A 27,500-nucleotide genomic window follows, 5' to 3' on the forward strand; every position below is an offset into this window, starting at 1 on the left:
CGGGAGGAAAACGGCGATGGTGAGCGCTCCCAGTTTGGTCGAGGTGGCGGCCGGGGGCGAGGGGAGGCCAGGCGGGGGAACTCCAGGGGTGGAGGAGCCTCAGCACTGCAGGGCCATGCAGGGGGCAGGGGGCGGTCTGCACCAGCTCACGGTGGTGGTGGTGGTGGTAACGTTGGTGGTGGTGGTGGTGGTGCTGGTGGTGGTGCTGGTGCTGGTGGTGGTGGTGGTGGTGGAGGTGGCGGTGGAAAAGCTGGAACTTGTGAGGAGGGTAAAAGCTCCAGTACTGACACTAGTGTGCTTGATCCTGCTGCACGCAAGCAGCAGCAGCAGCAGCAGCAGCAGCAGCAGCAGCAGCAGCAACCACAGCCACAGCAGCAGAGCAGATTTGACAGGATGCCACCCCGATTCCAGAAGCGCAGAGAATATGAGCGCCAGAGAGGAGGAACTCCTGGCAGTGGCGGGAGCAGCAGTGCCAAGAAGGGGCGGAGTGGTGTGACCTCTGTCAGCGGCTCAGGCACTGCGGCACTAACTCCAGCAGCCCCAGCAGTGGCCAAACCCATGACCAAGGAAGGTACACCGGAGACCACCGAGGAGGCTGACTGGGAAACTGCCTCTGAGAGCAGTGACCCAGAGGCCCGCAAGGAAAACAAGGAGAAGTGCAGTGTGGCAGTGAGCAAAGTGGATCAGCGAGGCAAGGGAAGCAAGCTGGATAGGAAGTGGGCCCCTGCGCCAGGAGGTGGGGGTGTAGCACAGGGACGTAACACTCTTGGCAAGGAGTCTAGAACCGAGGGCCAAGGGGTTCCCCAAAATAATAGCCAGCAGAGGTTTGGTGAGAAGAAGGCTCCGCATAAAAATGAGAAAAATAAGAATCCAACTTCAGGTGGAAAGGGCACTAAACCTGAAACTACTGTCAATCAAGTACATGAAATAAAGTTAGACCCTACTTTGGTACATCAGGCTCTTTCTGAAGTCAACAACAAAAGTAAGCCCAAGCAAGAGAAAGCCAACCCATTGGAGGGCATCGACTTGAATAATTATGCTAGTAAGTAGTTTCCTGTTGCCATTTCCACAGCAATCCATGTCAGCCAATTCTTCATGAATTGAATGATGAATGTTGCCTAAGAGAGGCAATTGCTTTAGCATAGACTATGAAGAAAATTTGGGAGCCTTTTGTTTCACCAAGCTGATTTATAAGTATTTTGTTTATTTTTATGTGAATTTTATTTATAAAGCATGCTACTAATACCTGGGATCAAACGAGCCATAGAATATTGACAAGACTAATTGTTTGGTAGCTTTAGTTGCCTTTGCTGGTTAAGAATTTTTTCCCTACAATATTTGGTGTGCTAAAGCAATATGCCATTTTTGAAGTTAATGTTTTGTGTATTTGTTTTGCCTTCACTGTGCCAGTAGACAGGGCTAGAGTGGTGGTGACTGCCAACAGGCTGCCTCTTGGATGTCACACACTAAATAACACCATTACCTTCAAAATAATAAGCAGTGTTCCTTTTAGACTAATACAAGTCTATTACTATGTGAAAGCTTTTAGAGTCTTGATGTGTTCAAACATTTTAATAACTGCATGAAATTCTCGAATAAGATTTGAGTAGTGTGTTGCTCTAGCCCTAATCTCTACTTTGGTTTGTATATATTAGTTTGCATGTTGAAACTATTGCCATTTTCAAATTTAACAAAACTTGTAGAATTATAGAAGACTTTTTCTCCACACCTTACAGTGGAAATCAAGTTGTTATATTATTCTATCTATCTATTATTGAAAATGAAGTAGTTTGAGTGCATTTATTGTCTAGATAGATAGAATAATGCTTGCTTCCCTTTGACAATAGTACTGTCATGCTGTTGCAGGCGTGGTGATAGTTGATGACCAGCCTCAAGTGTCGGAGCTCATTGGGGACCTTGCTGACTCCAACGACGGGTTCCAGGAGGTTACGCGGCGCAAGTCTGGCAAGGAGAAACAGAAGACACAAGCCCACGAACCAGTACCAGTCACCTCTACCTGCGAGCCAGTGCCTGTGGGATCTGCTAGCACGGCTGGCCCTGCTCCTGCACCTGCCACCAAGAAGCAACAGGAGAAGAAGAGGAGTCGCTCTAGCAAGGCTGAGCGTGGCTTTGAGCGGTCTAGGCAGTGCAAACTTCCTCCCAGGCTGGCCAAGCAACGGGAGAACAACCGCATCAATGCCATGAAGTCTGTTGGCTCGTGTAGCCCAATAGAGTCTCCCACTAACTCCCTGTTCTCTGTGAAGGATGCCACAACCATCCCCCCACCACCAAAGAATGCCTGGGACAAGCCCCTCACTGCTACGCTAAGGGCAAACTCACCCTCCCAGGCCCCAGCTGTCGGGGAAGGTACCAACCAGCCTGGTGTCAAACCGGCCTCCTTTGACAACCACGACAGTGGTGTGGAGATCAGCGACCAGCCCAACTCAGCCGGCAGCAGCCAGCGGTCCAGCCCTAGTGACGATCCCACCAATTTTTCCAAAGTGGATAAGAGTACTTTGGATGGCACCTCAGTGCCCTCACAGACCATCATTTTTGAGAACACAAACTTCAAGGCTGCTGGCTCTGTGAATGCCACAGTGGGTGCTGAGTACAAGGCTAAATTTGGTGAAGCTCCAAAGCCCCAGCGACAACGGGAGAGCAGGGACAGGAAGAGTGTTTCCCCGGATAACACACTACCCCTTAAAGAGGACAAGGAGAAGAAGACTGACAAACCAGAACCCATTGAACTGCCTCTCAACTTCACCAAGGTGAGTGAGGAAGCTGCTCCTGACATGAAGCTGGACTTCACTTTTGACTCGGAGTTAGCTGAAGTTTCTGATTCTGTGAGCACCAAAGGAATAAGTCTCCCAAGGCCCTTGGTGATGACCTCTAGCAGCATGCAGAGTCCTATCTCTCCCTCAACTGATGACCTCAACTTGAAAATAGCCTCTGTCAAGAAGGTATGGGAGACGATGGCGCCAGTGCCGGAGCATGCCGAGGATGTCACCAGTTCCGTGTCCTTCTCCACGCCCAGCTTCTCTGCTGTGGACAGTGTGGCTGGCCTGGACCACTCCCCAGCCCTGGAAGCATCCTTCACACCCAAGGATGCAGGCTCAGTTGGCTCGTGTGAGGACCATAACCAGGATGTGAGTGGGTATCAGGGAGGCTCTCCCCTGCAGCAGGGAGCTGGTATGGGCAGCAGTATGGTGTACACCTCATCTGGTGTGGCCTACACCTCCTCAGCTGCTGCATCCCTAACCAAGGCTGAGGTGAGCAGGTCTGGCAATGTTTGCAAGGTGAAGCCCCAGCAGCAGGCAGCCAGCAGCTCTGTGTCTCCAGGACCTGCAGGCTCTTCCCTGGGCATCACTGGCTCCTTATCACCCCCTCTGGTCTCGGGCTCCACAGGGCCATCCAACAACAGCATGTACCCAACACTGGGGGGCACTGCTGCCTTTGGTGGTATTGGGGGAGCTATTCCTTCACCACCTATGGTGTTCAATTCCAATCCCCAGACAGGATTGTACCAGCCTTTCCTGGATGGCACTCCAGTGATTGGCCAGAGAGGTGCCTCACAGTTCTCTCAGTATCCACCCTATGGACTGGGACAAAGTCTAGGAAGCAATGCTTTTGGGCAGCAATCCATGTTCTTACAGACACCCCCTCCCCTTACAACACCGGATCTGTACACCAACAATCTGTCCCAGTACAGGCTTCAACCCACAGGAGTCACAGGCTTTGGACAGAGCCAGCCGCAAAACCAGAACACTGTGCTTATTTCAACAGCATCAAACTCCCTCATGTCCTCGGCAGTGAAACCTTCAACACAGACGTTTGGCAACTCTCAGCAGAACTTTGGCACTATTGGGTCCAAGGCTGGCACACCATTCCAGCAGAGTGGCTTGGGCACTGCCCTACAAGGCGGTCCTCAGCCCTCGCAGTTGTACATATATGATCCCAGCCAATCCATGGGTTTGCTTGGGTCTCAGCTGGTGCCCAGACCTGGAGTACAAAACTCTGTCATCCAGGCAATACAGCCTCCAAGTTCTTTCTATTCCAACAATGGTGGGGGAGCACCTGGAGCTCCTCCAGCAGCACCACCCGCAGGCCCTGGGGGTCCCCAGCAGGCAGCGGGATTCTATACTGCCTCAGGATCACCACTTCAGGCAGCAGTGCAGCAGCAGGCACAGCCTCCACTGCAGACACCACCTGCAGCATTTGGCCTGCAGGGCTTTGGTAACCAGTCTCAGCCTGGACCTGCTGGTGTAGGAATGCAGGGATTTGGCTCCAGCATGAGCCTGGCAGCCCAGCAGCTGGGAGCTCAGGCATTCCGGGGTGGCCCCACACTCCAGCCCAGTTTCCTCAAGTCCCTGCAGCCAGGGGCTAGCATTCAGGACACTTCCCGTCAGCAGCTGAAGTCCCCGGGGGCGGCACAGAACTCTTTCTCCACGTTTTTTCCCCCGTCAAGTAAGTAATGGCAGTATTGTTGTGGTGTGCATTGCAAATATTATATGATTTAACTTTGTCACAAAAAGAAACCTATTTGTTGTGTTTGAGATAGACTGCTCATTCATCCATGATATGAATGTGCTGTTTAAAACAAGGTGAACAAGCATTCTGCTTTGCTTTCTTCTTAAGCCTTACAGTCAGTAGGTTGGCTGAAGCACACTGATTTTACAATGTTTTCAGAGCATGTATTTTCACAACCCACTGCTGTACTGTAGTTCATCCTCTTCCTGATAGAGATATTCATGTTTTGGTACAAAGGACTAGGGGTCAGATCAAGTCAGTCACAGCCTCACTTGTCTCTTATGGTTATCAGCCTGGCTAATGTTTGAAGTGGCTATTAGCTTCATGCCTGCTACAAATGTTGGGATATTTTATGGCTGCAAATGTTGCAGGTACTCAAAATGTATAGTATTATGAAAAATTTACTACATAAACCATTTTAGTTGGTGTTGAGATGCAGGCAGTATTTCGTCATTGCTGCATGTGGCAATCACCTGAGTAAAATATCAAGTTCAATTATGTTTTAAGGGTAATGTTTCAGTGAAATTTAATGGTGGTGAAGTGATGTTACTATGATGATAATGTTACCTGCCAGCTGGCGCAGTGTCTATGTGGTGTGTGTGCAGCATTAACTGTACAGAAGAGTGTTAGAGTAAATTTAGCAAGACAATAATGCATAATTTGTACAGAACAAGGTTTGACCAAGAGGTTCCTTATCTTTGTAGGCAGCATATCATCAACTGTGAACAGCAGCAACAGTAACAGCACCAGCAGCCATGGTGGGTCCAGTGTGCCACAAATCTCGTCCCCAAAGGCACAGAACAGAAAAATGCCTAGTCAGCCAGGCTTGGCACACCAGAGCTCAAACAGGAGTTCATCATACCCTACTCAGAATACCTCTCAGGTATGGCTGATCAGTACTTTATCAAAATTTAAATTGCATTTGGTTTCTCCTGGTCTTTTAAAGATACCAACACATGACCCTTCTGAGGCTTTCACTTTTCAAACCACTGTAGTGAGTTGTTTTGATGTGTCTTGTATGTACTGCAACAGAGCTTTCAGCGCGAAGCCATGCTATATTACTCATTCCATATGAGGAGCAGTCACTGGTGTGTTGTGCAAGTTTGGCGTTGATGGCAGTGGCAGGCTGCTCATGTTGTGCTGTTCTTATCAGATGATGGCTGGGAGCCTGAGGTCTTCAGGGATGGTGATGAGTCTTCGTGGCCAGCTGCCCATGGCCACCCAGGGTGGGCTCAGTGGTCCAACTCCTCCCATGGCTACCAACAACCGCTATCCAAATCCAGGGCCAATCCAGCGGCCCCCAGCTTCCCAGGGTACCGGTTCCAACACAAGCCACCGCAGTAGCCGTGGCCAGTCACAGGGCCAGCAGCAGCAGACACAAACTCAGCAGCGAACTTCCAACCCACCAAGCTCTGCCCAACAGGCCAAACTGAGAGCTGATGCCCTGAGCACTACACAGGCTTTCTTCAACAGGGATGGTGAGTTGTGCAGGCAGATGATAATACCTGATATGTGTTGTGAGCATTGGGGAGTTCATACTACATGTTTTGGGTTTAGTAGTCTGGATATAAGCTACTTGGTAGTTAAGAAAATTTTATAAAAGGTAGGAAGGAAAAGTTTCTCAATTGGAGTGCTGATGCCTAACAAACTTTCAATGATTATGTTGTTAATGTATTGTCAGTGTGGATTGTTGAATTAAGTCTTGCAATTTTGTGATATTAAGGTAGTATTATTAAGTACAAGTATCAAATCTGTATGTAAAGTGAGATATATTATTTGTCTCTGATGCTATGTCCTTAAGAGTGATGAAAATAGAACACCCTTACTTGTTCATGATCTCCCTTCACACATTTATTAGCATTATCCTTGTCCTTACAGCTGGCAAGTCTGAGAAAAAAGAAGAAAAGCCAGCTGAGACTACCGTGTCAGGCAAGGAGGAGCTGACGGCTGACAAGGTGTCTGCTGCGTCATCTAGTGTGGGTGACGGTCCACCCAAGTGAAGTGGACGCAACCTGTCTCAAGCTTCCAGTGTAAAGCTCTCACTCCTCTGCTGGATACATTTACAAACCTCAAGGAAATTAATTTGTGATTTATTTTCATTTTTTTCTACATGTTTGTTTTTCCTGTGAACCAGAATCTTGTGAAAATACTTCATCAGTGGTAATGCAAGATTTGCTGTGGTAGAAAATAATAATCGTTTATCTCTTTGTAGAAAAGCAAAGTGCATATTTTTCTTGTGAACTTTGTTTTCCTCCACTTGAACAAGCTTGAGTGCTGTGCTAGAAACATAGACACAAGTGATGCTATGGTTTCTTTAGAAGTGTACATGCAGATGGATGGTGCAAATTTTACTTTGGGTTGATTTTCATATTGTCAGCTATGGACTTCTGGTATTTGGGATGAGCACCTGTGCTTTGTTATAATTTACTGTGGAAAATTTGCTATATTCATGCAAATAAGTTAAATGGGTAATGCACACAAGTCTCTTATAGTTTATCTTGGATATATGCTCCACATTGATTACTGGAGTTAGTACATTGTAGTGTTAGAAATGTGCTTATTGAAGAGGTTGTCTCCTCTTAGAAAAATATGCTGCATATGACAATGTTTACATATGTAAAGTATTGCTGATCATTAATTTTGTTTACATTGAGGCATACAAAAACATTAGGTTTTTGTTGAACTACTTCTATTCTACTACTACTACTACTACTACTACTACTACTACTACTACTACTACTACTACTACTACTACTACTACTACTACTACTATACTATACTATACTATACTATACTATACTATACGACTACTACATGTTGAGGCAGTGTGAATCCTGTGACCAGAAGGCTGGCTGGTGGGCTCTCTCATCAGAGTGGCTTCAGCCACATAACCTGGCCATTTAGGAGTGATGGTACGTTGCATTGACTTAACTGCTTGCTGCCCACGGCGCAAACTTGCTGCTGGGGAACCTGGGGCCACCAATAACATTAGGGGACACATGGCGACAGAATACACCCCTTTGTTATGTGTACGTAGGGGGAGCACAGCATGTACGACCTCTTGGGTGGGCTGCCACTGCCCCGGACAGTTCATTCCAGTAGGGCAGCTGTGTTACCAATATATTACTACTACTGTATATCTTGAGGCATTTTACCACGTGTATATGACTTGTATTGTTCCCTTGTTGTTATACGCTGTTGAGGAGCACACTGTATGGGCAACTCGGGGGAAGGCTTGATGTGGCTTGATGTGGCTTGATGTGGCCGTGAGGGAGTGTGGCAGGGAGGAACAACAATAATAGCAACATCAACTGCAGCCTTCCCAGCCCAGCAGAGTTGCTAAACTCCCTTGTGGCACGCCTGTGTAAGAGTCTTTTATTTGATTGCCCCCTCAACCCCCACATACCACAGAATGAATGGGACTCTTTTCATCCCCTCAGCTTTTATACTGATGGAGAGGTGAGGGGACTCTGTACCCCCTACTCACTACTCATAGCAGCAAGCTCAACACACCTTGTGTAGTTGTCTTATTGCAATAAACTCAATGTCTCATAATGTGTGTCTTAATGTTGATCCATTACCTCATCAAAGAATATTATCTCTACCTACTTTTATTGGTCTGTAGAAAGGTCTAGTCTTTTTAATTACCTTTTCTATGTCAGGGATTCATAGTAATGCTTCCATATGGTCTTATTTCTATAAGTCTTGGCTTCTTATGGACAGCATGATGTATGTAGTAGGGAGGTGGTGGCGTAGTGGATAAGGTGGTGAGCATGGGATCGGGCAGACGTCCATGTGTAGGTTTGAATTCCACCACATACTACTTTGAAGCTATGCCATTTGTTGAGTGGTTTAAAATTACCTACATGTCACCATGATACCCAGGTTCTAGGTAGTTACACCAAAGATGTGCTTGGGTGGTGACATGGGCCCTAATATGGATACCACTATAAACAAAATTGCCTGCTCCACTAATGAGCGGAAGCTGAACAGGGCTTCCTACATATACTCTTCAAGTATGCTTACAGGTGGTGTAGGTCATAACAAAAAAAAAAAAAAAGTAAGACAAAACTTCATGAAAATTGACTTTGCAGGTGATTGAAAATAGCAAGACACTTGTTTAGGTCTAAAGTAATACCTTGGCTGCAGTAAAACTCAAGGAAAGCTTTTGAATGGAATATCTTATAAATGCTAGACATCCTTTTTCAGGTATTGGGCAGAAGCTTTGTTGAAAGGACATGTATTACCTCTATATGTTTGAGATTTGTCTTAATGCTTTACTCTCATCAGTATTACTTAGAGGCCACATACAAGTCAGGTCCTCAGAAGTGTTTCCTCATGAAGACAGAATACTTATGAAACCTCTACAATCATGAACATCCTGGAAAACCCTAATTAATTTCCTATGGTTATTGAAATAAAATGATAGGATGGAATTTTAAGTAAGAAAAGCTGAGTGTGGCAGCGCATGGACGACTGCAGTACAAACCACCACTGCAAAGACTGCATACATCATTTTTACATATATCAAGTCTTGACTGCCATGGCAACCCCTTAGGCCTAATTAATAAAAAGCTAGGGAGATTTGCTGATTTTATGAGCAGAGATGGGATGAAGTGATCAAATCGTAAGATATGCAGTGTCTTGCTGTTTTCCCTTATTGAAGTCATAAAAAGTGCCATGCTGTTACTGCTAAACCTATTCATCTTTGCTAACTTCCCTTCCCAGAGTGAACTGAAAGATGCAGAGAAAACAGTAGTCTCTTATCAATATGGGGTGAGTCATTTGACCAGACGGTACTATGATGGTACTTACTATTCATACCAGTCACCAATCATTTCAGAGGAAACAAAAATAAGGGCATAGTGGCAACTGTAATAATCTATATTAATGACATTATTGTGTTTCCGGTGAGCATGTACAACATGATCTGGCCAAAGGGTGGCATACTGCCATTCCTCACCATCCATCTCAGCCAACTAGCATTACAAATGGAAGATACAAAAGTAACAGTAAGCACTATGTTGTGATATTTTGGTGTAAGTAACCGTAGAGGTCTACTCTGCTATTCCCTTACCCAGTAGCGAACTTAGCTATTTGAGGGCTCTTACATCCATCGCTCTAATACACGTCAAAAACAGGGTATTTTTTTGGGCCCCAAAGAGGCCGAGGCCCCAAGGGACTGCATGGTTTGCCTAATAACACGGTCCGCCGCTGCTCTCACCCATTCATCTCGGCCAACTAATATTCCAAAAGGAAACAAAAGCAAATCCAGAGAAGTAACAAGAATAATGATTTTTATTGATATTTTGGCGTGTGGCGTTCCAGTGAGTGCTGCCAACCGCTGGCACCTGAGGACGGAGGCTGGAGGCAGTAGGGGTGCCAGTCCACACTGAGGCGTGACGTGGGGAGGAGTGCTAGTGCCAGACTGACCCTCGCCCGAAGTGCGCGCGATCTTCTAAAGTTTGAGGTTAGCAGGGAAGCAATGAGTAATTTACAGAGTTAGTGAGGTGTGCCAAACAGGTAGTACTAGACAGTGCTACAATGACGTAAACACAAAGCAGCTATTATAATAGTGTTCCTTCTGGTTCAAATAAACTGTACTAGACCACATTATTGTACTGCTGGCAGTTTAATGACGCATTAGGAGTACCAGTCATTCGGTAAAGCAGTCACCAGCGAAGCCGGTGTGTTAGTTATAGTAAACTAGATATAGTTAGATTGTTAATAACTGTGATCTCTATAGGGCAATTCATAACTGACTTTGCATATGTTGACGGTATACTTTAATAGCTTTGTGCGATGCTATGCAAAGATTGTTAACGTTTGACTGGTCAATCTTGAGGGAATTAATACGTTAATAAAGAAAAGAAATAATGATTAGACTAATAAGCTAGTTACACGGTTTTGTAATAGGTCTTTTAATTATTCATTAATTCATTTATTTGTATGCTTAGTGCAAGTTGCCTTTTATTATTTTTTTTCAAGTATAGTTACTTTTGAGAGAGAGAGAGAGAGAGAGAGAGAGAGAGAGAGAGAGAGAGAGAGAGAGAGAGAGAGAGTGTTTAGAATTTAAATACACTTGGTGGAGCATTATGTCATACAAGCTATACTAGTGTGATACATTTTTGGCGTGGAGGAAAAAAAATATAAACAAAAAACATGGAAGGAAAAAAAAAAAAAAAAATCAGTGTCTACGCTATATAAGCGCTGCATGGCGTAGGTGTGTCCCAAGACTTGTCAGGAACAAACTGAAATGACAGAATAATATGAAAGATGTGAGCCGTTCATATTGCTGCTGCTGCTACTACTACAACTCTTCTTCTTCATCATCATCATCATCATCATCTTCTTCTTCTACTGCTATTACTACTATTACTACTACTACTACTACTACTACTACTACTACTACTACTGCTATTACTACTACTACAACTGCTACTACTACTACTATTTCTTCTTCCTTTTCTTCTTTTACTACTACTACTACTATCTCTTCTTCCTCTTCTTCTTTTACTACTATACTATACTACTCTTCATCATCTTCATCATCTACTGATATTACTACTACTACTACTACTACTATTTCTTCTTCTTCTTCTTCTTTTACTACTATACTACTACTACTACTACTACTACTACTACTACTACTACTATTACTACTACTACTACTACTACTCTTCATCATCTTCTAATGATATTACTACTACTACTTCTACTACTACTATTACTATTACAACTACTACTGCTACTACTACTATTTCTTCTTCCTCCTCTTTTTACTTCTATACTACTACTACTACTACTACTACTACTACTGTTACTTCTACTACTACTACTACTGCTACTATTATTACTATTGCTACTACTACTACTACTACCACTACTATTACTTTTATTACTTCTGCTTCTACTTCTTCTTTTCTTCTTTTACTACTACTACTACTACTATTACTACAACTACTACTACTTCTACTACTACTGCTGCTGCTGCTTCTGCTAGTACACCTATATTCTAATTTCTTTTTCTACTAATTCTTCTATTTATTTATTTATCTATTTGCTTACCTATTTGTTTATTAATTTGTATCTCTCTTCCTTTTCTTTCCATGTGTGTTCGTGTGTCTGCCTGGTCTGTGTTGCTGTTCCACCGCGTCACAGTATCACACAGCCTTAACCTAAGTGCCAGAAGGACTCCGCTGTGAGCCTGTAGAGAGAGAGAGAGAGAGAGAGAGAGAGAGAGAGAGAGAGAGAGAGAGAGAGAGAAGGATCACGGACCCTGAATGTTTCACAAGAACGGACCGAAACATAGTAAGCGACTCGTTAAGGTAAGATATTTTTTATTATTTTTTTCTATTATTGTTGTTGTTGCTATTTTATTTTCTTATTTTTTTGTTATTATTATCCTGTTTTTGTTCTTTTCTTATTATTATTCTTGCTCTTGTTTTTGTTCTTGTCTTCTTGTTTTTATTATTGTTCTTTTTTGTTCTTGTTTTTGTTTTTGTTCTTACCCTTCTTCTTATCAACATCATTTTATTAGTACTGCTATTAGTATCGTTATAATCATTATTATTATTAATATTATCATTATTATTATTATTGCTATTATTATCACAAGTATTATTGCTACTATTATTACTATTATGATTGTATTTATTATTTTTATTACTATTATCATTATAAACATCATTATTATTATCATCACCAACATTATTATTATTTTTTTTTTAACTTATACCATGTGGGCTTTTCACGGGAATGTATGGGCTAAGGAAGGTACTTTTTGGGGATACCTCTTATCTCAAAGCCCACCCGCTAGGAAACCGTTGCCCCATATGAGGAAGCCCAACCTACACTCGGACCGTCGACAGGATTCGAACCAGTGCGCTTGGAGACCCCTCGGACCCCAAAGCACGCATGGTTCCACTGTATCACGACGGCCAAAATGATACACCGTTAACTTTCTTATTCATATATATATATATATATATATATATATATATATATATATATATATATATATATATATATATATATATATATATATATATATATATATATATATATATATATATATATATATATATATATATATATATATATATATATATATATATATATATTATGTGTATTTTCAATGGATCTGAGAGCCTGTGTGTGTGTGTTATTCACCACCACGGTCGTCTGCTGGTCACCCAGCCAGCCTTTCCCCTACGGAAAGAGCTCAGAGCTCATAGTGACCGATCATCGGGTAGAACCGAGACCACACCACACTCCACACACCGGGAAAGCGAGGCCACAACCCCTATTTACTGCTAGGTGAACAGGGGCCACACATTAAGAGGCTTTCCTATTTGCCTCGCCGCTTCCCGGGACTCGAACCCGGGCTCTCTCGAGTGTGACTCGAGCGTGCTATCCACTACACTAAGCGGTGTGTGTGTGTGTGTGTGTGTAGCTTGTCCTGGTACCAGTGGCACCAACGACATATGCAGGTGTGATGGAAAGAAACACCAGGGGGAAGCTTCCCTGTGTTTATTGTAGGAATACAAAATACTTGGTGGCGAGCGCGTGGAGGCTTGATGAGTAGCCGGCGGCCAGACTTGTAGTCAGAGCGGCTAGATGGAGCTTGTAGCAAGCGTGATGATGTAGGATTACAGTCTACACAATGGAGTGTGACTGTAGATAGTAGACTGGCTGTGCAGGACAGGAGGACCAGTCAAAGAAGGAAGGCAAGCGGATTGCCAGGCGAGCGTAAATGATCCCAAAGCTGCGTTGGCCCGTTGGGTACGACTGATTGTGGCGTCCCGTGGGGTGCCGCGGTGCGGAACAATACACAGCCACGGCCGCAGTACATCATACACAGAACAATATATTACTCCGCGTTAATTAAGTAGTCTGTCTATCATAAGCTTCTAAGGAGCTAGCAAGTGACCCATTGCAGGAGTGAGACTTTAAAGACGGAGAGTATTAAGGAAGGATCTGTCGATGGTACAGCAAGGAACATATCCAGCAGTGATTCTCAAACTTTGGGGCGCGCGTCTCTAGGAGGCCCAAGAAGGATACGGGTGGCGGGGAAAGGGTTTAAAGATAAGCGGATCTGAAGCAAAAAAGTGAGAGGCGTCGTGCAAAATAGTTGTGAACCCAGTGGTAGAGAGAATCCTTGCGGTAGAGAGGCATGCGGCCATCACGGGGAGATGCTGTGCCCGCTGCTATTTCCTGTTTTTTGTAGACTTGCTAAAAGGATTTTTAGGATAGCATTAAAATGACAGCATCTTGAACAGAGGGAAAAGTTGTTAGTTTAGATTAGATAGGCTAAAGTTAAAATATCTTACTCATAGTTAGAGTCAAATTAATTCGGCTCTTTAATTCCCGGATAATATTGTATTATTAGCGTCTTTGATAGTGGACTAAGGGTACGTTAGCTTATTTTAACTTTGGTTAGGTTTGGATGTCTTATTCTGTTTTTTCAATTTCCCTGATGATAATGAAATAACATAAACGTATTAAATCGAGAGCTGGCTCAAGTTAGTTTTGGATCAATCAAAGTCTTTAATTTCACTGTTGCCGATCCCTTCACTGTATAGATTTTTATTTTGATGAAAAGCATAATAGAATTCGCCCAAAAGTTAATACTATCCCGAAATTAAGAGATTAAATTTATCATCACAGCACTTAGAGTTACCGTTTTATATTAAGAATGTGTGTATCTGCTCACTGAATAAATAGAAAAATGAAAAACAACATTTAAGCAATATCTCAGAAACTATCGCACATTAACATGAATGGTAATACCTAACCCCAAACAGTCTCTCTCTCTCTCTCTCTCTCTCTCTCTCTCTCTCTCTGCCAGAGGAACCTTTGAAAGTATCACGCACTGAAATATCTGACAATGCATTATATGTCCTTACCTGAAGAGCAAGACGGGGGGGAGGAGGAGGAGGAGGAGGAGGAATGATGGATGTATTTCAGAAAACATAAGATATGCAAATATACTGAAAATAAGAAAAATGAATAGACCATATTTCATATTTCAGAGAGAGAGAGAGAGAGAGAGAGAGAGAGAGAGATTTGCTACAAGAAAGCTAAGGGAAGGGAAAGGAATACTCTTTCACACACTCTCTCTCTCTCTCTCTCTCTCTCTCTCTCACACCACCTGTCCCGTCCTGCCCGTCGTGGATTTAACCGAAAAATCGATGGGGATCAGATGTTTTGTGCCTGACGGAGATGGTGGTGGTGGTTGTAGTGGTGGTGGTGGTGGTGGCATCGGCAGTAGCGGTGGTGGTGATGAAGTAGCACTGTGATAAGGTGGCACTCTCACTTCTAATATCTGTAACATAGATTAGAAACTATTCTCAGATTTACCTGTACGTATATTCTTACCTAATGATAGGTACGTGTGTGTGTGTGTGTGTGTGTGTGTGTGTGTGTGTGTGTGTGTGTGTGTGTGATTCACCACGGTTGTCTGCTGGTCATCCAGCCAGCCTTCCCCATTACGGAGCGAGCTCAGAGCTCATAGACCGATCTTCGGGTAGGACTGAGACCACAATATACTCCACACACCGGGAAAGCGAGGCCACAACCCGTCGAGTTACATCCCGTACCTATTTACTGCTAGGTGAACACACACTACACATTAAAGGCTTGCCCATTTGCCTCGCTGTTTCCCGGGACTCGAACTCGGGCCTTCTCGGTTGTGAGCCGAGTGTGCTATCCACTACACTCCGCGATGTGTGTGTGTGTGTGTGTGTGTGTGTGTGTGTGTAATTCACCTCAGTCGTCTGCTGGTCACCCAGCCAGTCTTCCCCATTACGGAGTGAGCTCAGAGCTCATAGACCGATTTTTGGGTAGGACCGAGACCACATCAACACACAACACACACCGGGACAGCGAGGCCACAACCCCTCGAGTTACATCCCGTACCTATTTACTGCTAGGTGAACAGGGGCCACACATTAAGAAGCTTGCCCATTTGCCTCGCCGCTTACCGGGACTCGAACCCGACCCTCTCGATTGTGAGTCGAGCGTGCTAACCACTACACTACGCGGTGTGTGTGTGTGTGTGTGTGTTTCACTGTTTGATCTGCTGCAGTCTCTGACGAGACAGCCAGACGTTACCCTACGGAACGAGCTCAGAGCTCATTATTTCCGATCTTCGGATAGGCCTGAGACCAGGCACACACCACACACCGGGACAACAAGGTCACAACTCCTCGATTTACATCCCGTACCTACTCACTGCTAGGTGAACAGGGGCTACACGTGAATAGAGACACACCCAAATATCTCCACCCGGCCGGGGAATCGAACCCCGGTCCTCTGGCGTGTGAAGCCAGCGCTCTGTGTGTGTGTGTGTGTGTGTGTGTGTGTGTGTGTCAAATACAAGCAGAGATAGACAGGTGAGTCTCAAACTATCTATGCCTGACTTACCAAGCACGTTCTCCTCCTCCTCCTCCTCCTCCTCCTCTTCGTGCTCCATCCCCTTGTCTTCTTCCTTCTCCATCTTCATCTCATTAAGTATTCCCGAAGTTTTGGAGGAAGGGAGGGAACAGGGTTAGCCTCTCCTATCCTTATCCTCTCCCTTAACCCTCCTCCTCTCTCTCTCTCTCTCTCTCTCTCTCTCTGCTTCCCGCTTAACTTTTCACCTTTTTTTCCTCATCTCTTCTCTCCTTCCTTCCTTTGGGTAAATTTAGTAGCAGGGAAGAAGGAAAAAAGAATAAAGGAAAGAAGGATGGAAGGAAGAAGGAAGGAAACAAATGAGTGAATGGAAGAAAATCTTGCTTTGATTTGAAACACAATGGTTGGTTTTCACTTCGTACTAACCTCTCTCCCTATCCTCCTCCTCCTCCTTTTCCAACTCTTTTTTTCTCTTCCTCTTCTTCTCTCGTGTGACTTCTATTGATGTCTAACACACACACACACACACACACACACACACACACACACACACACACACACACACAGGGTAATAGAGAGACTGTCTATATGAAAGAGATTAAAGTAACCAAGCTTGAAATAAAAAAGTTGATGACGGAACTAGATGAGGTAAAGGCAATGGGACCGGATGAAGTCTCAGGCAGAATACTAAAAGAATGTAGGGAAGAACTAGCAAGTCCAATATACAACATCATAAAATGCTCAATTGAAAATGGAACAGTGCCAGTGGAGTGGAAAAGAGCTGAGGTGGTTCCCATATATAAGAGCGGAAGGAAGGAAGAACCTTTAAATTACAGACCGGTATCACTAACTAGTGTAATATGCAAGATGTGTGAAAAAGTAATAAAGAAGCAATGGATTGAGTTTCTTGAAGACAACAAAATATTATCAAATAGCCAATTTGGTTTTAGAAAAGGTCGGTCATGTGTAACAAATTTATTGAGTTTCTACTCTAGAATAGTTGATAAAGTACAAGAGAGAGAGGATGGGTTGACTGTATTTATTTAGATCTAAAAAAGGCGTTTGATAAAGTGCCACATGAAAGATTACTATGGAAGTTAGAGGAGAAGGGTGGCTTAAAAGGAAGCACATTGAGATGGATGAAGAATTACTTAAGGGGGAGAGAAATAAGGACGATAGTTAAAGATATGAAGTCCAAGTGGAGAACAGTAGACAGCGGAGTGCCACAGGGGTCAGTATTGGCACCAATACTTTTTCTCGTATATATAAATGACATGCCAGAGGGAGTGAACAGCTACATAAATCTGTTTGCGGATGATGCGAAACTGTGCAGAGTCATTAAACAAAAAGAGGATTGTGAAATACTACAGGAAGACTTAAACAAGATCTGGAAATGGAGCAAAAAATGGGAGATGGAATTCAATGTGGACAAAAGCCATGTCATGGAAATGGGAAAAAGTGAAAGACGACCAGTGGGAATCTATAAGATGGGAGATGGAGTAGAACTAGAAAAAGTAAAAAAGGAAAAGGACTTGGGAGTGACAATGGAAGAAAACAATCAACTGGTAAGCCATATTGATAGAATTTTCAGAGACGTATAATTTGCTAAGAAATATTGGATTAGCATTTCACTATATGGACAAAGAAATGATGAAGAAATTGATAAGTACTAAAATAAGACCTAGATTGGAATATGCAGGAGTTGTGTGGATCCCCATAAAAAGAAACACATAAGAAAATTGGAGAGACTACAAAAAATGGCTACAAGAATGGTTCCAGAATTTAAAGGGATGTCATATGAGGAGAGACTAGAAGCTATGGATCTACCAACCCTGGAACAGAGAAGAGAGAAAGGGGATCTGATACAAGTTTATAAATTGATTAACGGAATGGATCAAGTGGATAATGAGAAACTAATCCTGAGAGAAGAATATGACATTAGAAGCACAAGATCGCATAGTAAGAAACTGAGGAAGGGAAGATGTCTGAGAGATGTAAAAAAAAATATAGTTTCCCGGAAATATGTGTTTAGACTTGGAACATTTTGAGTGAGAAAGTGGTGTCAGCAAAGAGTGTACATAGTTTTAAAGAAAAATTGGATAAGTGTAGATATGGAGACGGGGCCACACGAGCATAAAGCCCAGGCCCTGTAAAACTACAACTAGGTAAACACACACACACACACACACACGCCCGGTAGCTCAGTGGTTAGAGCGCTGGTTTCACAAGCCAGAGGACCGGGGTTCGATTCCCCGGCCGGGTGGAGATATTTGGGTGTGTCTCCTTTCACGTGTAGCCCCTGTTTACCTAGCAGGGAGTAGGTACGGGATGTAAATCGAGGAGTCGTGACCTTGTTGTCCCGGTGTGTGGTGTGTGCCTGGTCTCAGGCCTGTCCGAAGATCGGAAATAATGAGCTCTGAGCTCGTTCCGTAGGGTAACGTCTGGCTTTCTCGTCAGAGACTGCAGCAGATCAAACAGTGAATCACACACACACGGATATATATATATATATATATATATATATATATATATATATATATATATATATATATATATATATATATATATATATATATATATATATATATATATATATATATATATATATATATATATATATATATATATATATATATATATATATATATATATATATATATATATATATAAGAGGGACAACTACCAACTACCAAGGGGAAAAAATGAATATTACAAAAAAAAAAAAAAAAAAAAGGCTCACTGGAACTGTAGTCTCCATAAGAGATTCAAAAGAATTAGTCAAATTTCAGGGACAAATGTCTTGACACATCTCTCTTAAAAGAAGTTAAGTCGTAGGAAAATGGAAATATAGAAGCAGGCAGGGAGTTCCGGAGTTTACCAGTGAAAGGTATGAATGATTTAGAATACTGGTTAACTATCATATTAGAGCAGTGTTTGTTAACCTTTCTAGCCTTGGTTAACCCTTAAAATAAATGACATGTCTCAAGAAACCCTTGCGCAAAAACAAAAGCATATACCATATATTTCTCATTTTATTTTCATCCTATTTCACGTGACAAATATCATAATATAAATTTTTGAATAACTGGTTTAAGGAAAAATATTATATTATAATATTATAATAACCAATAATATATTGTGCGTGTTTAGTTATATAATACGTATATGAAAATAATCAAAAAGTCAAAAGTGCATTAGCTTAACTTTCTTGTTCTTGCAGAACCCTTAGGGACTTTTTGGGGAAGCTTAAGGTTCCGGGGAACCCTGATTGAGAAACCCTGTATTAGAGGGTTGGACAGAATAAGGATGAGAGGAAGAAAAAAGCCTTGTGGAGCGAGGCCGCAGGAGGATGGGAGGCATGCAGTTAGCAAGATCAATAGAGCAGTTAGCATGAAAAAAGTGATAAAGGATAGAAAGGGATGCAACATTTCGGCGGTGAGAAAGAGGCTGAAGACAGTCAGTCAGAGTAGGGGAGTTGATGAGACGAAAAGCTTTTGATTCCACCCTATTTAATAAAGCTGTATGAGTGGAACCCCCCAAACATGCAAAGAGTACTCCATACATGGTATAGAGGTAGCAGTTGGAGGGGCAAGAAAAACTGGTGGAGACGCCGCAGAACGCCTGACTTCATAGAAGCTGTTTTAGCAAGAGATGAGATGTGAAGTTTCCAGGCAAGATTATGAGTAAAGGACAGACCGAGAACATTTAGTGTAGAAGAGGGAGACAGTTGAGTGTCATTGAAGAAGAGAGGATAATTGTCTGGAAGGTTGTGTCGAGTTGATATATGGAGGAATTGAGTTTTTGAGGCATTGAAAACTACTAGATTTTCTCTGCCCCAATAAAAAATCTAAGAGAGATCAGAAGTCAGGCGTTCTGTGGCGTCCCTAAGTGATCTGTTGATTTCCTGAAGGGTTGGTAGTCTCTGAAAGGACGTGGAAAGATGTAGGGTGGTATCATCAGCGTAGGAGTGGATAGGGCAAGAAGTTTGGTTAAGAAGGTCATTAATGAATAATAGAAAGAGAGTGGGTGACAGGACAGAACCCTGAGGAACACCACTATTAATAAATTCTGGAGAAGAACAGTGGCCGTCTACCACATCAGCAATAGAACGGTTGAAAGGAAACTTGAGATAAAGTTGCAGAAAGATAGAAACCGTAGGAAGGCAGTTTAGAAATCAAAGCTTTGTGCCAGACTCTATCAAAAGCTTTTGATATGTCTAATGTAACAGCAAAAGTTTCACCGAAATCTCTAACAGAGCCAGAAGATCACCAGTAGAGCGACCTTGACGGAAGCCATACTGGCGATCAGACAGAAGACTGTGACGTGACATGTTTAAGAATCTCCCTATTGAGGATAGATTCAAAAACTTTAGACAAGCAAGAGATTAAAGCCATAGGACGGTTGTTTGACGGATTAGAATGGTCACCCTATTTAGGAACAGGCTGAATGTAGGCAAACTTTCATCAAGAAGGAAAGGTAGACGTCGATAGGCATAGTTGAGTTTGGCCAGGCAAGGTGTAAGCATGGAAGCACAGTTTTTGAGAACAGTAGGATGGACCCCATCAGGTCCGTAAGCCTTCCGAGGGTTTAGGCCAGCGAGGGCATGGAAAACATTATTACGAAGAATTTTGATTGCAGACATGAAATAGTCAGAGGGAGGAAGAGAGGGAGGGACAATCCCAGAATCATCCAAGGTGGAGTTGTTAGCAAAGGTTTGAAAGAAGAGTTCAGCTTTGGAGACAGATGAGACGGCAGTGGTGCCATCAGGATGAAATAAAGGAGGGAAAGATGAGGAAGTGAAGTTATTGGAGATGTTTTTTTTTGGCTAGATGCCAGAAGTCACGAGGGGAGTTTGAGTTTTAAAGATTTTGACATTTTCTATTTATGAAAGAGTGTTTGACAAGTGGAAAAAACATACTTGGCATGATTCCGGGCAGAAATATAAAGTGCATGAGATTCAAGAGATGGAAGGCTCAAGTATCTTATGTGGGCAACCTCTCTATCATGTATAGCACAAGAACAGGCTGTGTTGATTCAAGGTTTAGAAGGTTTAGGTTGAGAAAAAGAATGAGGAATGTATGCCTCCATGACAGACACTATCACCTCTGTTATGCATTCAGCACACATAGATGGGTCTCTGACACGGAAACAGTAACTATTCCAGGGAAAATCAGCATAATACCTCCTCAGGTCACCCCAACTGGTAGAGGCAGAATGCCAGAGGCACCTCTACTTAGGGGGATCCTGGGGAAGGATTAGAGAAATAAGACAAGATACAGAAATGACATTGTGATCGGAGGAGACCAACGAAGAAGATAGGGTAACAGCATAAGCAGAAGGATTAGAGGTAAGGAAGAGATCAAGAATGTTGGGCGTGTCTCAAAGACGGTCAGGAATACAAAAAGGGTATTGCACCAGTTGCTCTAGGTCATGGAGGATTGCAAAGTTGAAGGGTAGTTCACCAGGATGGTCAGTGAAGGGAGAGGAAAGCCAAAACTGGGGGTGAACATTGAAATCTCCAAGGATGGAGATTTCTAAGAAAGGGTAGGGGGACAGAATGTGCTCTACTTTGGAAGTTAAATAGTCAAAGAATTTACTACAGTTAGAGGAGTTAGGGGAGAGATAGACAGCACCAATAAATTTAGTTTGAGAGTGACTGTTGAGTCGAAGCCATATGGTGGAAAACTCAGAAGACTCAAGAGTGTTGGCACGAGAGCAAGTTAAGTCGTTGTGCAGACAGACGCAACATCCAGCTTTAGAACGAAAATAAAAATAGAGAAAGTAGGAGGGAACAGAGAAGGGGCTACTGTCAGTTGCCTCAGATACTGTTTCGTTGAGGAAAAAAAAAAATGTTTAGTAGAGGTGTTCCACAGATTGAAAAATTAGATCTCTCTCTCTCTCTCTCTCTCTCTCTCTCTCTCTCTCTCTCTCTCTCTCTCTCTCTCTCTCTCTCTCTCTCTCTATATATATATATATATATATATATATATATATATATATATATATATATATATATATAGATAGATAGATAGATAGATAGATAGATAGATAGATAGATAGATAGATAGATAGATAGATAGATAGATAGATAGAGAGAGAGAGAGAGAGAGAGAGAGAGAGAGAGAGAGAGAGAGAGAGAGAGAGAGAGAGAGAGAGAGAGAGAGAGAGAGAGAGAGAAAGACTGTGTGTGTGTGTGTGTGTGTGTGTGTGTGTGTGTGTGTGTGTGTGTGTGTGTGTGTGTGTGTGTGTATTTACCTATTTGTATTTACCTATTTGTGTATTACAGGGCCCGAGCTAAGCTCTCTGTGTCCTGTCTCCTTGTCCATTCCTGTCATATCTCTCTTTCATTTGATTGACACACATCGCGTCAACGACATGACTGGTCAGTTTATTCCACTTATCAATGCTACGATGCGGGAAACTGTATTTTCTAACGTCATTTAGACAGATGTCCTTTATTAGCTTTTTTTCATGTCCTCGGAGATGATTACTTGTGGTCACCTTTATCAACTCTCTATCCAGTATGTCAATCTTGTTCACCATTTTATACATAGTTATCATGTCTCCTCTTGTTCTTCTCTCTTCTAATGTGGTCAGCCCCAGCTTCCTCAGTCTTTCCTCATAGTCTAACTCCCTGAGTCCTGGTACCATCCTTGTTGCCAGCCTCTGTACCCTTTCTACCTTCTTCACATTTTTCTTCATATGCGGTGACCAGACACATGCTGCATATTCTAGCTGGGGTCTTATTAAGGTACATAATATCTTCTTCATCATTCCTTCATCTAGGTAGTGGAATGCAAGGCCAATATTTTGAAGCATGTTGTATGTTTTCCAAAAAAATTTGTTAATGTGTTTCTCCGGTGACAAAGTGTTTTGCATGGTTACTCCTAAATCTTTCTCCTCATTGGTCTCTTTAATTTTCTCATCACCCAGCCTGTAATCCCTGTTTGGTCTGTATCTACTTCCCATTTTCATAACATGGGTCTTGTCTATATTAAATTCCATCTGCCACTCTTTACTCCACTCATATATTTTATCAAGATCTTCCTGTAACTTGTTACAATCTTCCACATTCTTTACTCTCCTCATAATTTTAGTATCGTCCGCAAACATGTTCATATAACTGTCAATTCCTACTGGCATATCATTAACATAAATAAAAAACATGATGGGACCCAGCACTGACCCTTGTGGAACTCCACTGGTTACCTTCTTCCACTCGGACTTCCTTCCTCTCACCACTGTTCTCATTTCTCTTCCCATTAAGTAATTTTCCATCCATTTTGCTAGTTTATCATTTACTCCTCCAGTCATCTTTAGTTTCCACATCAGTCTATTGTGTGGTACTTTATCAAAGGCCTTTCTCAAGTCCAGGTAGATAGCATCCACCCATCCCTCTCTATGTTGTAGTATGTCAGTCACTCTTGAATAAAAACATAATAAATTGGATACACACGATCTTCCTTTTCTGAAACCAAACTGCCTTTCACTCAGAATGTTTTCACTTTCTAGATACTCACTCCACTTAGCTTTAATTACTTCTTCACATACCTTGCACAATATACTAGTCAACGATACTGGTCTATAATTTAGCGGTTCCATTCTACTACCATTCTTATATATAGGCACAATGTCAGCTCTTTTCCACTCTTTCGGGACTAATCCTGTTCGTATGGAGGTTTCCACAATATCAAATACGGGGTTCAACAATTGATCCTTACATTCATTTAGCAACCTCCCAGATATGCCATCAGGCCCCATTGATTTATTAATATCCAGATTGCTTATAATTTTCCTTACATCTTCCTTAGTAACCATGATGTCCTGCATTTGCTTTATTTCCGTAGGCCTTCCTCCCATAAAATGCTCCTCCTTTGTAAACACTTTGCAAAAGTTGTCGTTCAAAATTTCAGCTATATCTCCAGCATCTTCATATACTTCTTCCCTGTTTTTACCTTTTCTATTGCCTCCCTTTATTTAGTTTTCCATTTATGAATTTGTAAAACATTTTGGGTCACTATCACAGTTTTCCACCACCCTCTGTTCATATTCCTTCTGTGCTGTTCTCCTTACTTCAACATATCTATTCCTTGCTGTTTTGTAGCCTTCCCTTGATAATACATCACTGTTTTTCTTAAGTTTCTTCCATGCCTTTTCTTTGTTCTTTTTTTACTTCTTCACAATTCCTATTAAACCACTGTTTATTATTTAAAGCCCTCTTTCTGTAATATGGCACAAACTTTTTCACAGCAGAGTTATACAAATCCATAAATTTATCGTACTTCAATTGCATATCTCTTTCCTGGTAGTCTTCCCACACTATTTCTTTACAATTAAAGTCTTCAACTATCATCACTCTATCCTTTCTGATGAGTTCTTGCTTCATTCTGTCTAGAGTATTTCTCATCACCATTTGGTACTGTTTATATTCCCAAGCACTGGTTCTGGGTGGTATGTATACTGTTATAATATTAATATCCCTCTTGCCATCTGTTATAAGCATACTTATCACTTCCTCATTTCTCTTACTGTAGTTCACCTCCTTCACTATCAGATCTTCCTTAGTATGTGTGTGTGTGTGTGTGTGTGTGTGTGTGTGTGTGTGTGTGTGTGTGTGTGTGTGTGTGTGTGTGTATGTTTGTAGTTTTTAACATGTTTTCTTTGTTAACTAAAAAAAGTATTTAATTATGATGCATTATGGAAATTGTACTTGATTATTTTCCTTCTCTCTCTCTCTCTCTCTCTCTCTCTCTCTCTCTCTCTCTCTCTCTCTCTCTCTCTCTCTCTCTCTCTCTCTCTCTCATTCGCCTCAGTGCAACGAAACTTCAATTAGAAGATGTACGAGTGTGTGTGTGTGTGTGTGTGTGTGTGTGTGTGTGTGTGTGTGTGTGTGTGTGTGTGTGTGTGTGTGTTTGTGTGTGTATTTACCTAATTGTATTTACCTAGTTGTAGTTTTACAGGGCCTGGGCTTATGCTCGTGTGGCCCCGTCTCCATATCTACACTTATCCAATTTCTCTTTAAAACTATGCACACTCGTTGCTGACACCACTTCTTCACTCAAACAGTTCCAAGTCTCAACACATCTTTGCGGGAAACTATATTTTTTTACATCTCTCAGACATCTTCCCTTCCTCAGTTTCTTACTATGCGATCTTGTGCTTCTAATGTCATATTCTTCTCTCAGGATTAGTTTCTTATTATCCACTTGATCCATTCCGTTAATCAATTTATAAACTTGTATCAAATCCCCTTTCTCTCTTCTCTGTTCCAGGGTTGGTAGATCCATAGCCTTTAGTCTCTCATCATATGTCATCTCTTTAAATTCTGGAACCATTCTTGTAGCTATTTTTTGTAGTCTCTCCAATTTCCTTATGCGTTTCTTTTTATGGGGGGTCCACACAACTCCTGCATATTCCAATCTGGGTCTTATTTTAGTACTTATCAATTTCTTCATCATTTCTTTGTCCATGTTGTGAAATGCTAATCCAATATTCCTTAGCAAATTATATGTATCTCTGAAAATTCTATCATTATGGCTTACCGGTTGATTGTTTTCTTCCATCGTCACTCCCAAGTTCTTTTCCTTTTTAATTTTTTTCTAGTTCTACTCCATCTCCCATCTTATAGATTCCCACTGGTCGTCTTTCACTTTTTCCCATTTCCATGACATGGCTTTTGTCCACATTGAATTCCATCTCCCTTTTTTTACTCCATTTCCAGATCTTGTTTAAGTCTTCCTGCAGTATTTCACAATCCTCTTTTTGTTTTATGAGTCTGCACAATTTCGCATCGTCCGCAAACAGATTTATGTAGCTGTTCACTCCTCTGGCATGTCGTTTATATATATGAGAAAAGTATTGGTGCCAATACTGACCCCTGTGGCACTCCGCTGTCTACTGCTCTCCACTTGGACTTCATATCTTTAACTACCGTCCTTATTTCTCTCCCCTCAAGTAATTTTCCATCCATCTCAATGTGCTTCCTTTTAAGCCACCCTTCTCTTCTAACTTCAATAGTAATCTTTCATGTGGCACTTTATCAAACGCCTTTTTTAAATCTAAATAAATACAGTCAATCCATCCCCCTCTCTCTTGTACTTTATCAACTATTCTAGAGTAGAAACTCAATAAATTTGTTACACACGACCGACCTTTTCTAAAACCAAATTGGCTGTTTGAAAATAATTTGTTGTCTTCAAGAAACTCAATCTATTGTTTCTTTATTACTCTTTCACACATCTTGCATATTACACCAGTTAGTGATACCGGTCTGTAATTTAAAGATTCTTCCTTCCTTCCGCTCTTATATATGGGAACCACCTCAGCTCTTTTCCATTCTACTGGCACTGTTCCATTTTCTATTGAGCATTTTATGATGTTGTATATTGGACTTGCTAGTTCTTCTTAATATTCTTTTAACATTCTGCCTGAGACTTCATCCGGTCCCATTGCCTTCTCATGTAGTCATCCATCAACTCTTTTATTTCAAGCTTGGTTATTTTAATCTCTTTCATATGGACAGTCTCTCTATTACCCTGTGGCCTTTCAAATTTGGATTCCTTAGTAAAGACCTTCTGAAATTTACTATTTAACAGTTCTGCCATACTTTTTGGGTCTTCCACCATCCCGTTCTCTCCTTTTAACCTTTCTATTATTTCTTTTTGCCTTATTTTTCCATTTATGAATCTGTAGAACAATTTCGGTTGTTTCTTACATTTTTCGACAATGTCCTTTTCATAGTTCCTTTCTTCTTCCTTTCTCACCTTAGCATATTCATTTCTTGCTGTTTTGAAGTTTTCCTTATTTTTTGGATTTCTGTTTCTCTTCCACCTTTTCCATGCTCCATCTCTTTTCCCCTTTGCCTTAGCACACCTTGCATTAAACCAATCTTTCTTTCCCTCTTCTTTAGGTCTATATTTCGGAACATATTCCCTGACTCCTGTTTTGTACATTTCCAAAAATGTTATATTTCTGTTGCACCGTCTCTGAGTTTTCCATCTCCTCCCAGTTTACGTTTTTAAAATAGCTCTTGGGGTTCTCAATATTAGCCTTTCTGTAATTTAATCGGTCTCCTTTGTATGATTCGTCTCTATCTTCCTTTCCTTCTTCTATATCCAATTATAATATTACATGGTCACTCTTTCCCAGTGGGCACTTATATCTTATATCATCATTCATTTGTATACCTAGGTTCAATCTCGCTTTCCTCTAAATATTGTGTTTTCCTTTAGTCTTTGGACCATCATATTGTCTATCATTAGTTTTAGGAATCTTTCTCCCCAGGCTTCTTCCCCCATACCACTTTCATAATTTTCCCAGTCCACCTCCTTACAGTTGAAATCTCCTACTTATATAACTTTTCTTTAGTGATTCTCGTTAGACTCCTTACTGTGTCATTTATCATGTCTTTATATTCTTGATTGGTTCATGAATTTGTTTTTGATGGCACATATGTTACAATGATTGATAACTCCTTTTTATTAATATGTATCTTAATTTACAGTATTTCTGATTTTCCTTCCCAAAACTCCACTTGATTTACCACCATCTCTTTCCTTAACATCATCATGACTCCTCCT

At 41.8% G+C, this 27,500-nt stretch overlaps 2 protein-coding genes across 6 annotated transcripts in view; both read left to right on the forward strand.

The window, feature by feature from the left end:
• Positions 1-8,082, forward strand: part of LOC123507383 (protein PRRC2C-like) — a 51,180-nt gene extending 43,098 nt beyond the window's left edge. Inside the window, exons 13-17 of the mRNA XM_045260193.1 lie at positions 1-1,042; positions 1,867-4,464; positions 5,232-5,410; positions 5,681-6,005; positions 6,406-8,082. The exon at positions 1-1,042 is cut by the window's left edge and continues 114 nt beyond it. Coding sequence (XP_045116128.1) covers positions 1-1,042; positions 1,867-4,464; positions 5,232-5,410; positions 5,681-6,005; positions 6,406-6,527 — 4,266 coding nt within the window. The 3' untranslated portion in view covers positions 6,528-8,082. The remainder of the gene's footprint in view (positions 1,043-1,866; positions 4,465-5,231; positions 5,411-5,680; positions 6,006-6,405) is intronic.
• A 1,803-nt stretch (positions 8,083-9,885) lies between these two features.
• Positions 9,886-27,500, forward strand: part of LOC123507357 (cyclic nucleotide-gated cation channel alpha-3-like) — a 129,389-nt gene continuing 111,774 nt past the window's right edge. For 4 of the 5 annotated variants that reach the window (XM_045260143.1, XM_045260146.1, XM_045260144.1 and 1 more), the window contains exons 1-2: positions 9,886-9,997; positions 11,689-11,855. The gene's annotated coding sequence lies outside the window, so the exon portion shown is untranslated. The remainder of the gene's footprint in view (positions 9,998-11,688; positions 11,856-27,500) is intronic. The other variant, XM_045260147.1, reaches the window with a different exon arrangement.

This window comes from Portunus trituberculatus, chromosome 22 (genome assembly GCF_017591435.1).
Source record: "Portunus trituberculatus isolate SZX2019 chromosome 22, ASM1759143v1, whole genome shotgun sequence".
NCBI lineage: Eukaryota > Metazoa > Arthropoda > Malacostraca > Decapoda > Portunidae > Portunus > Portunus trituberculatus.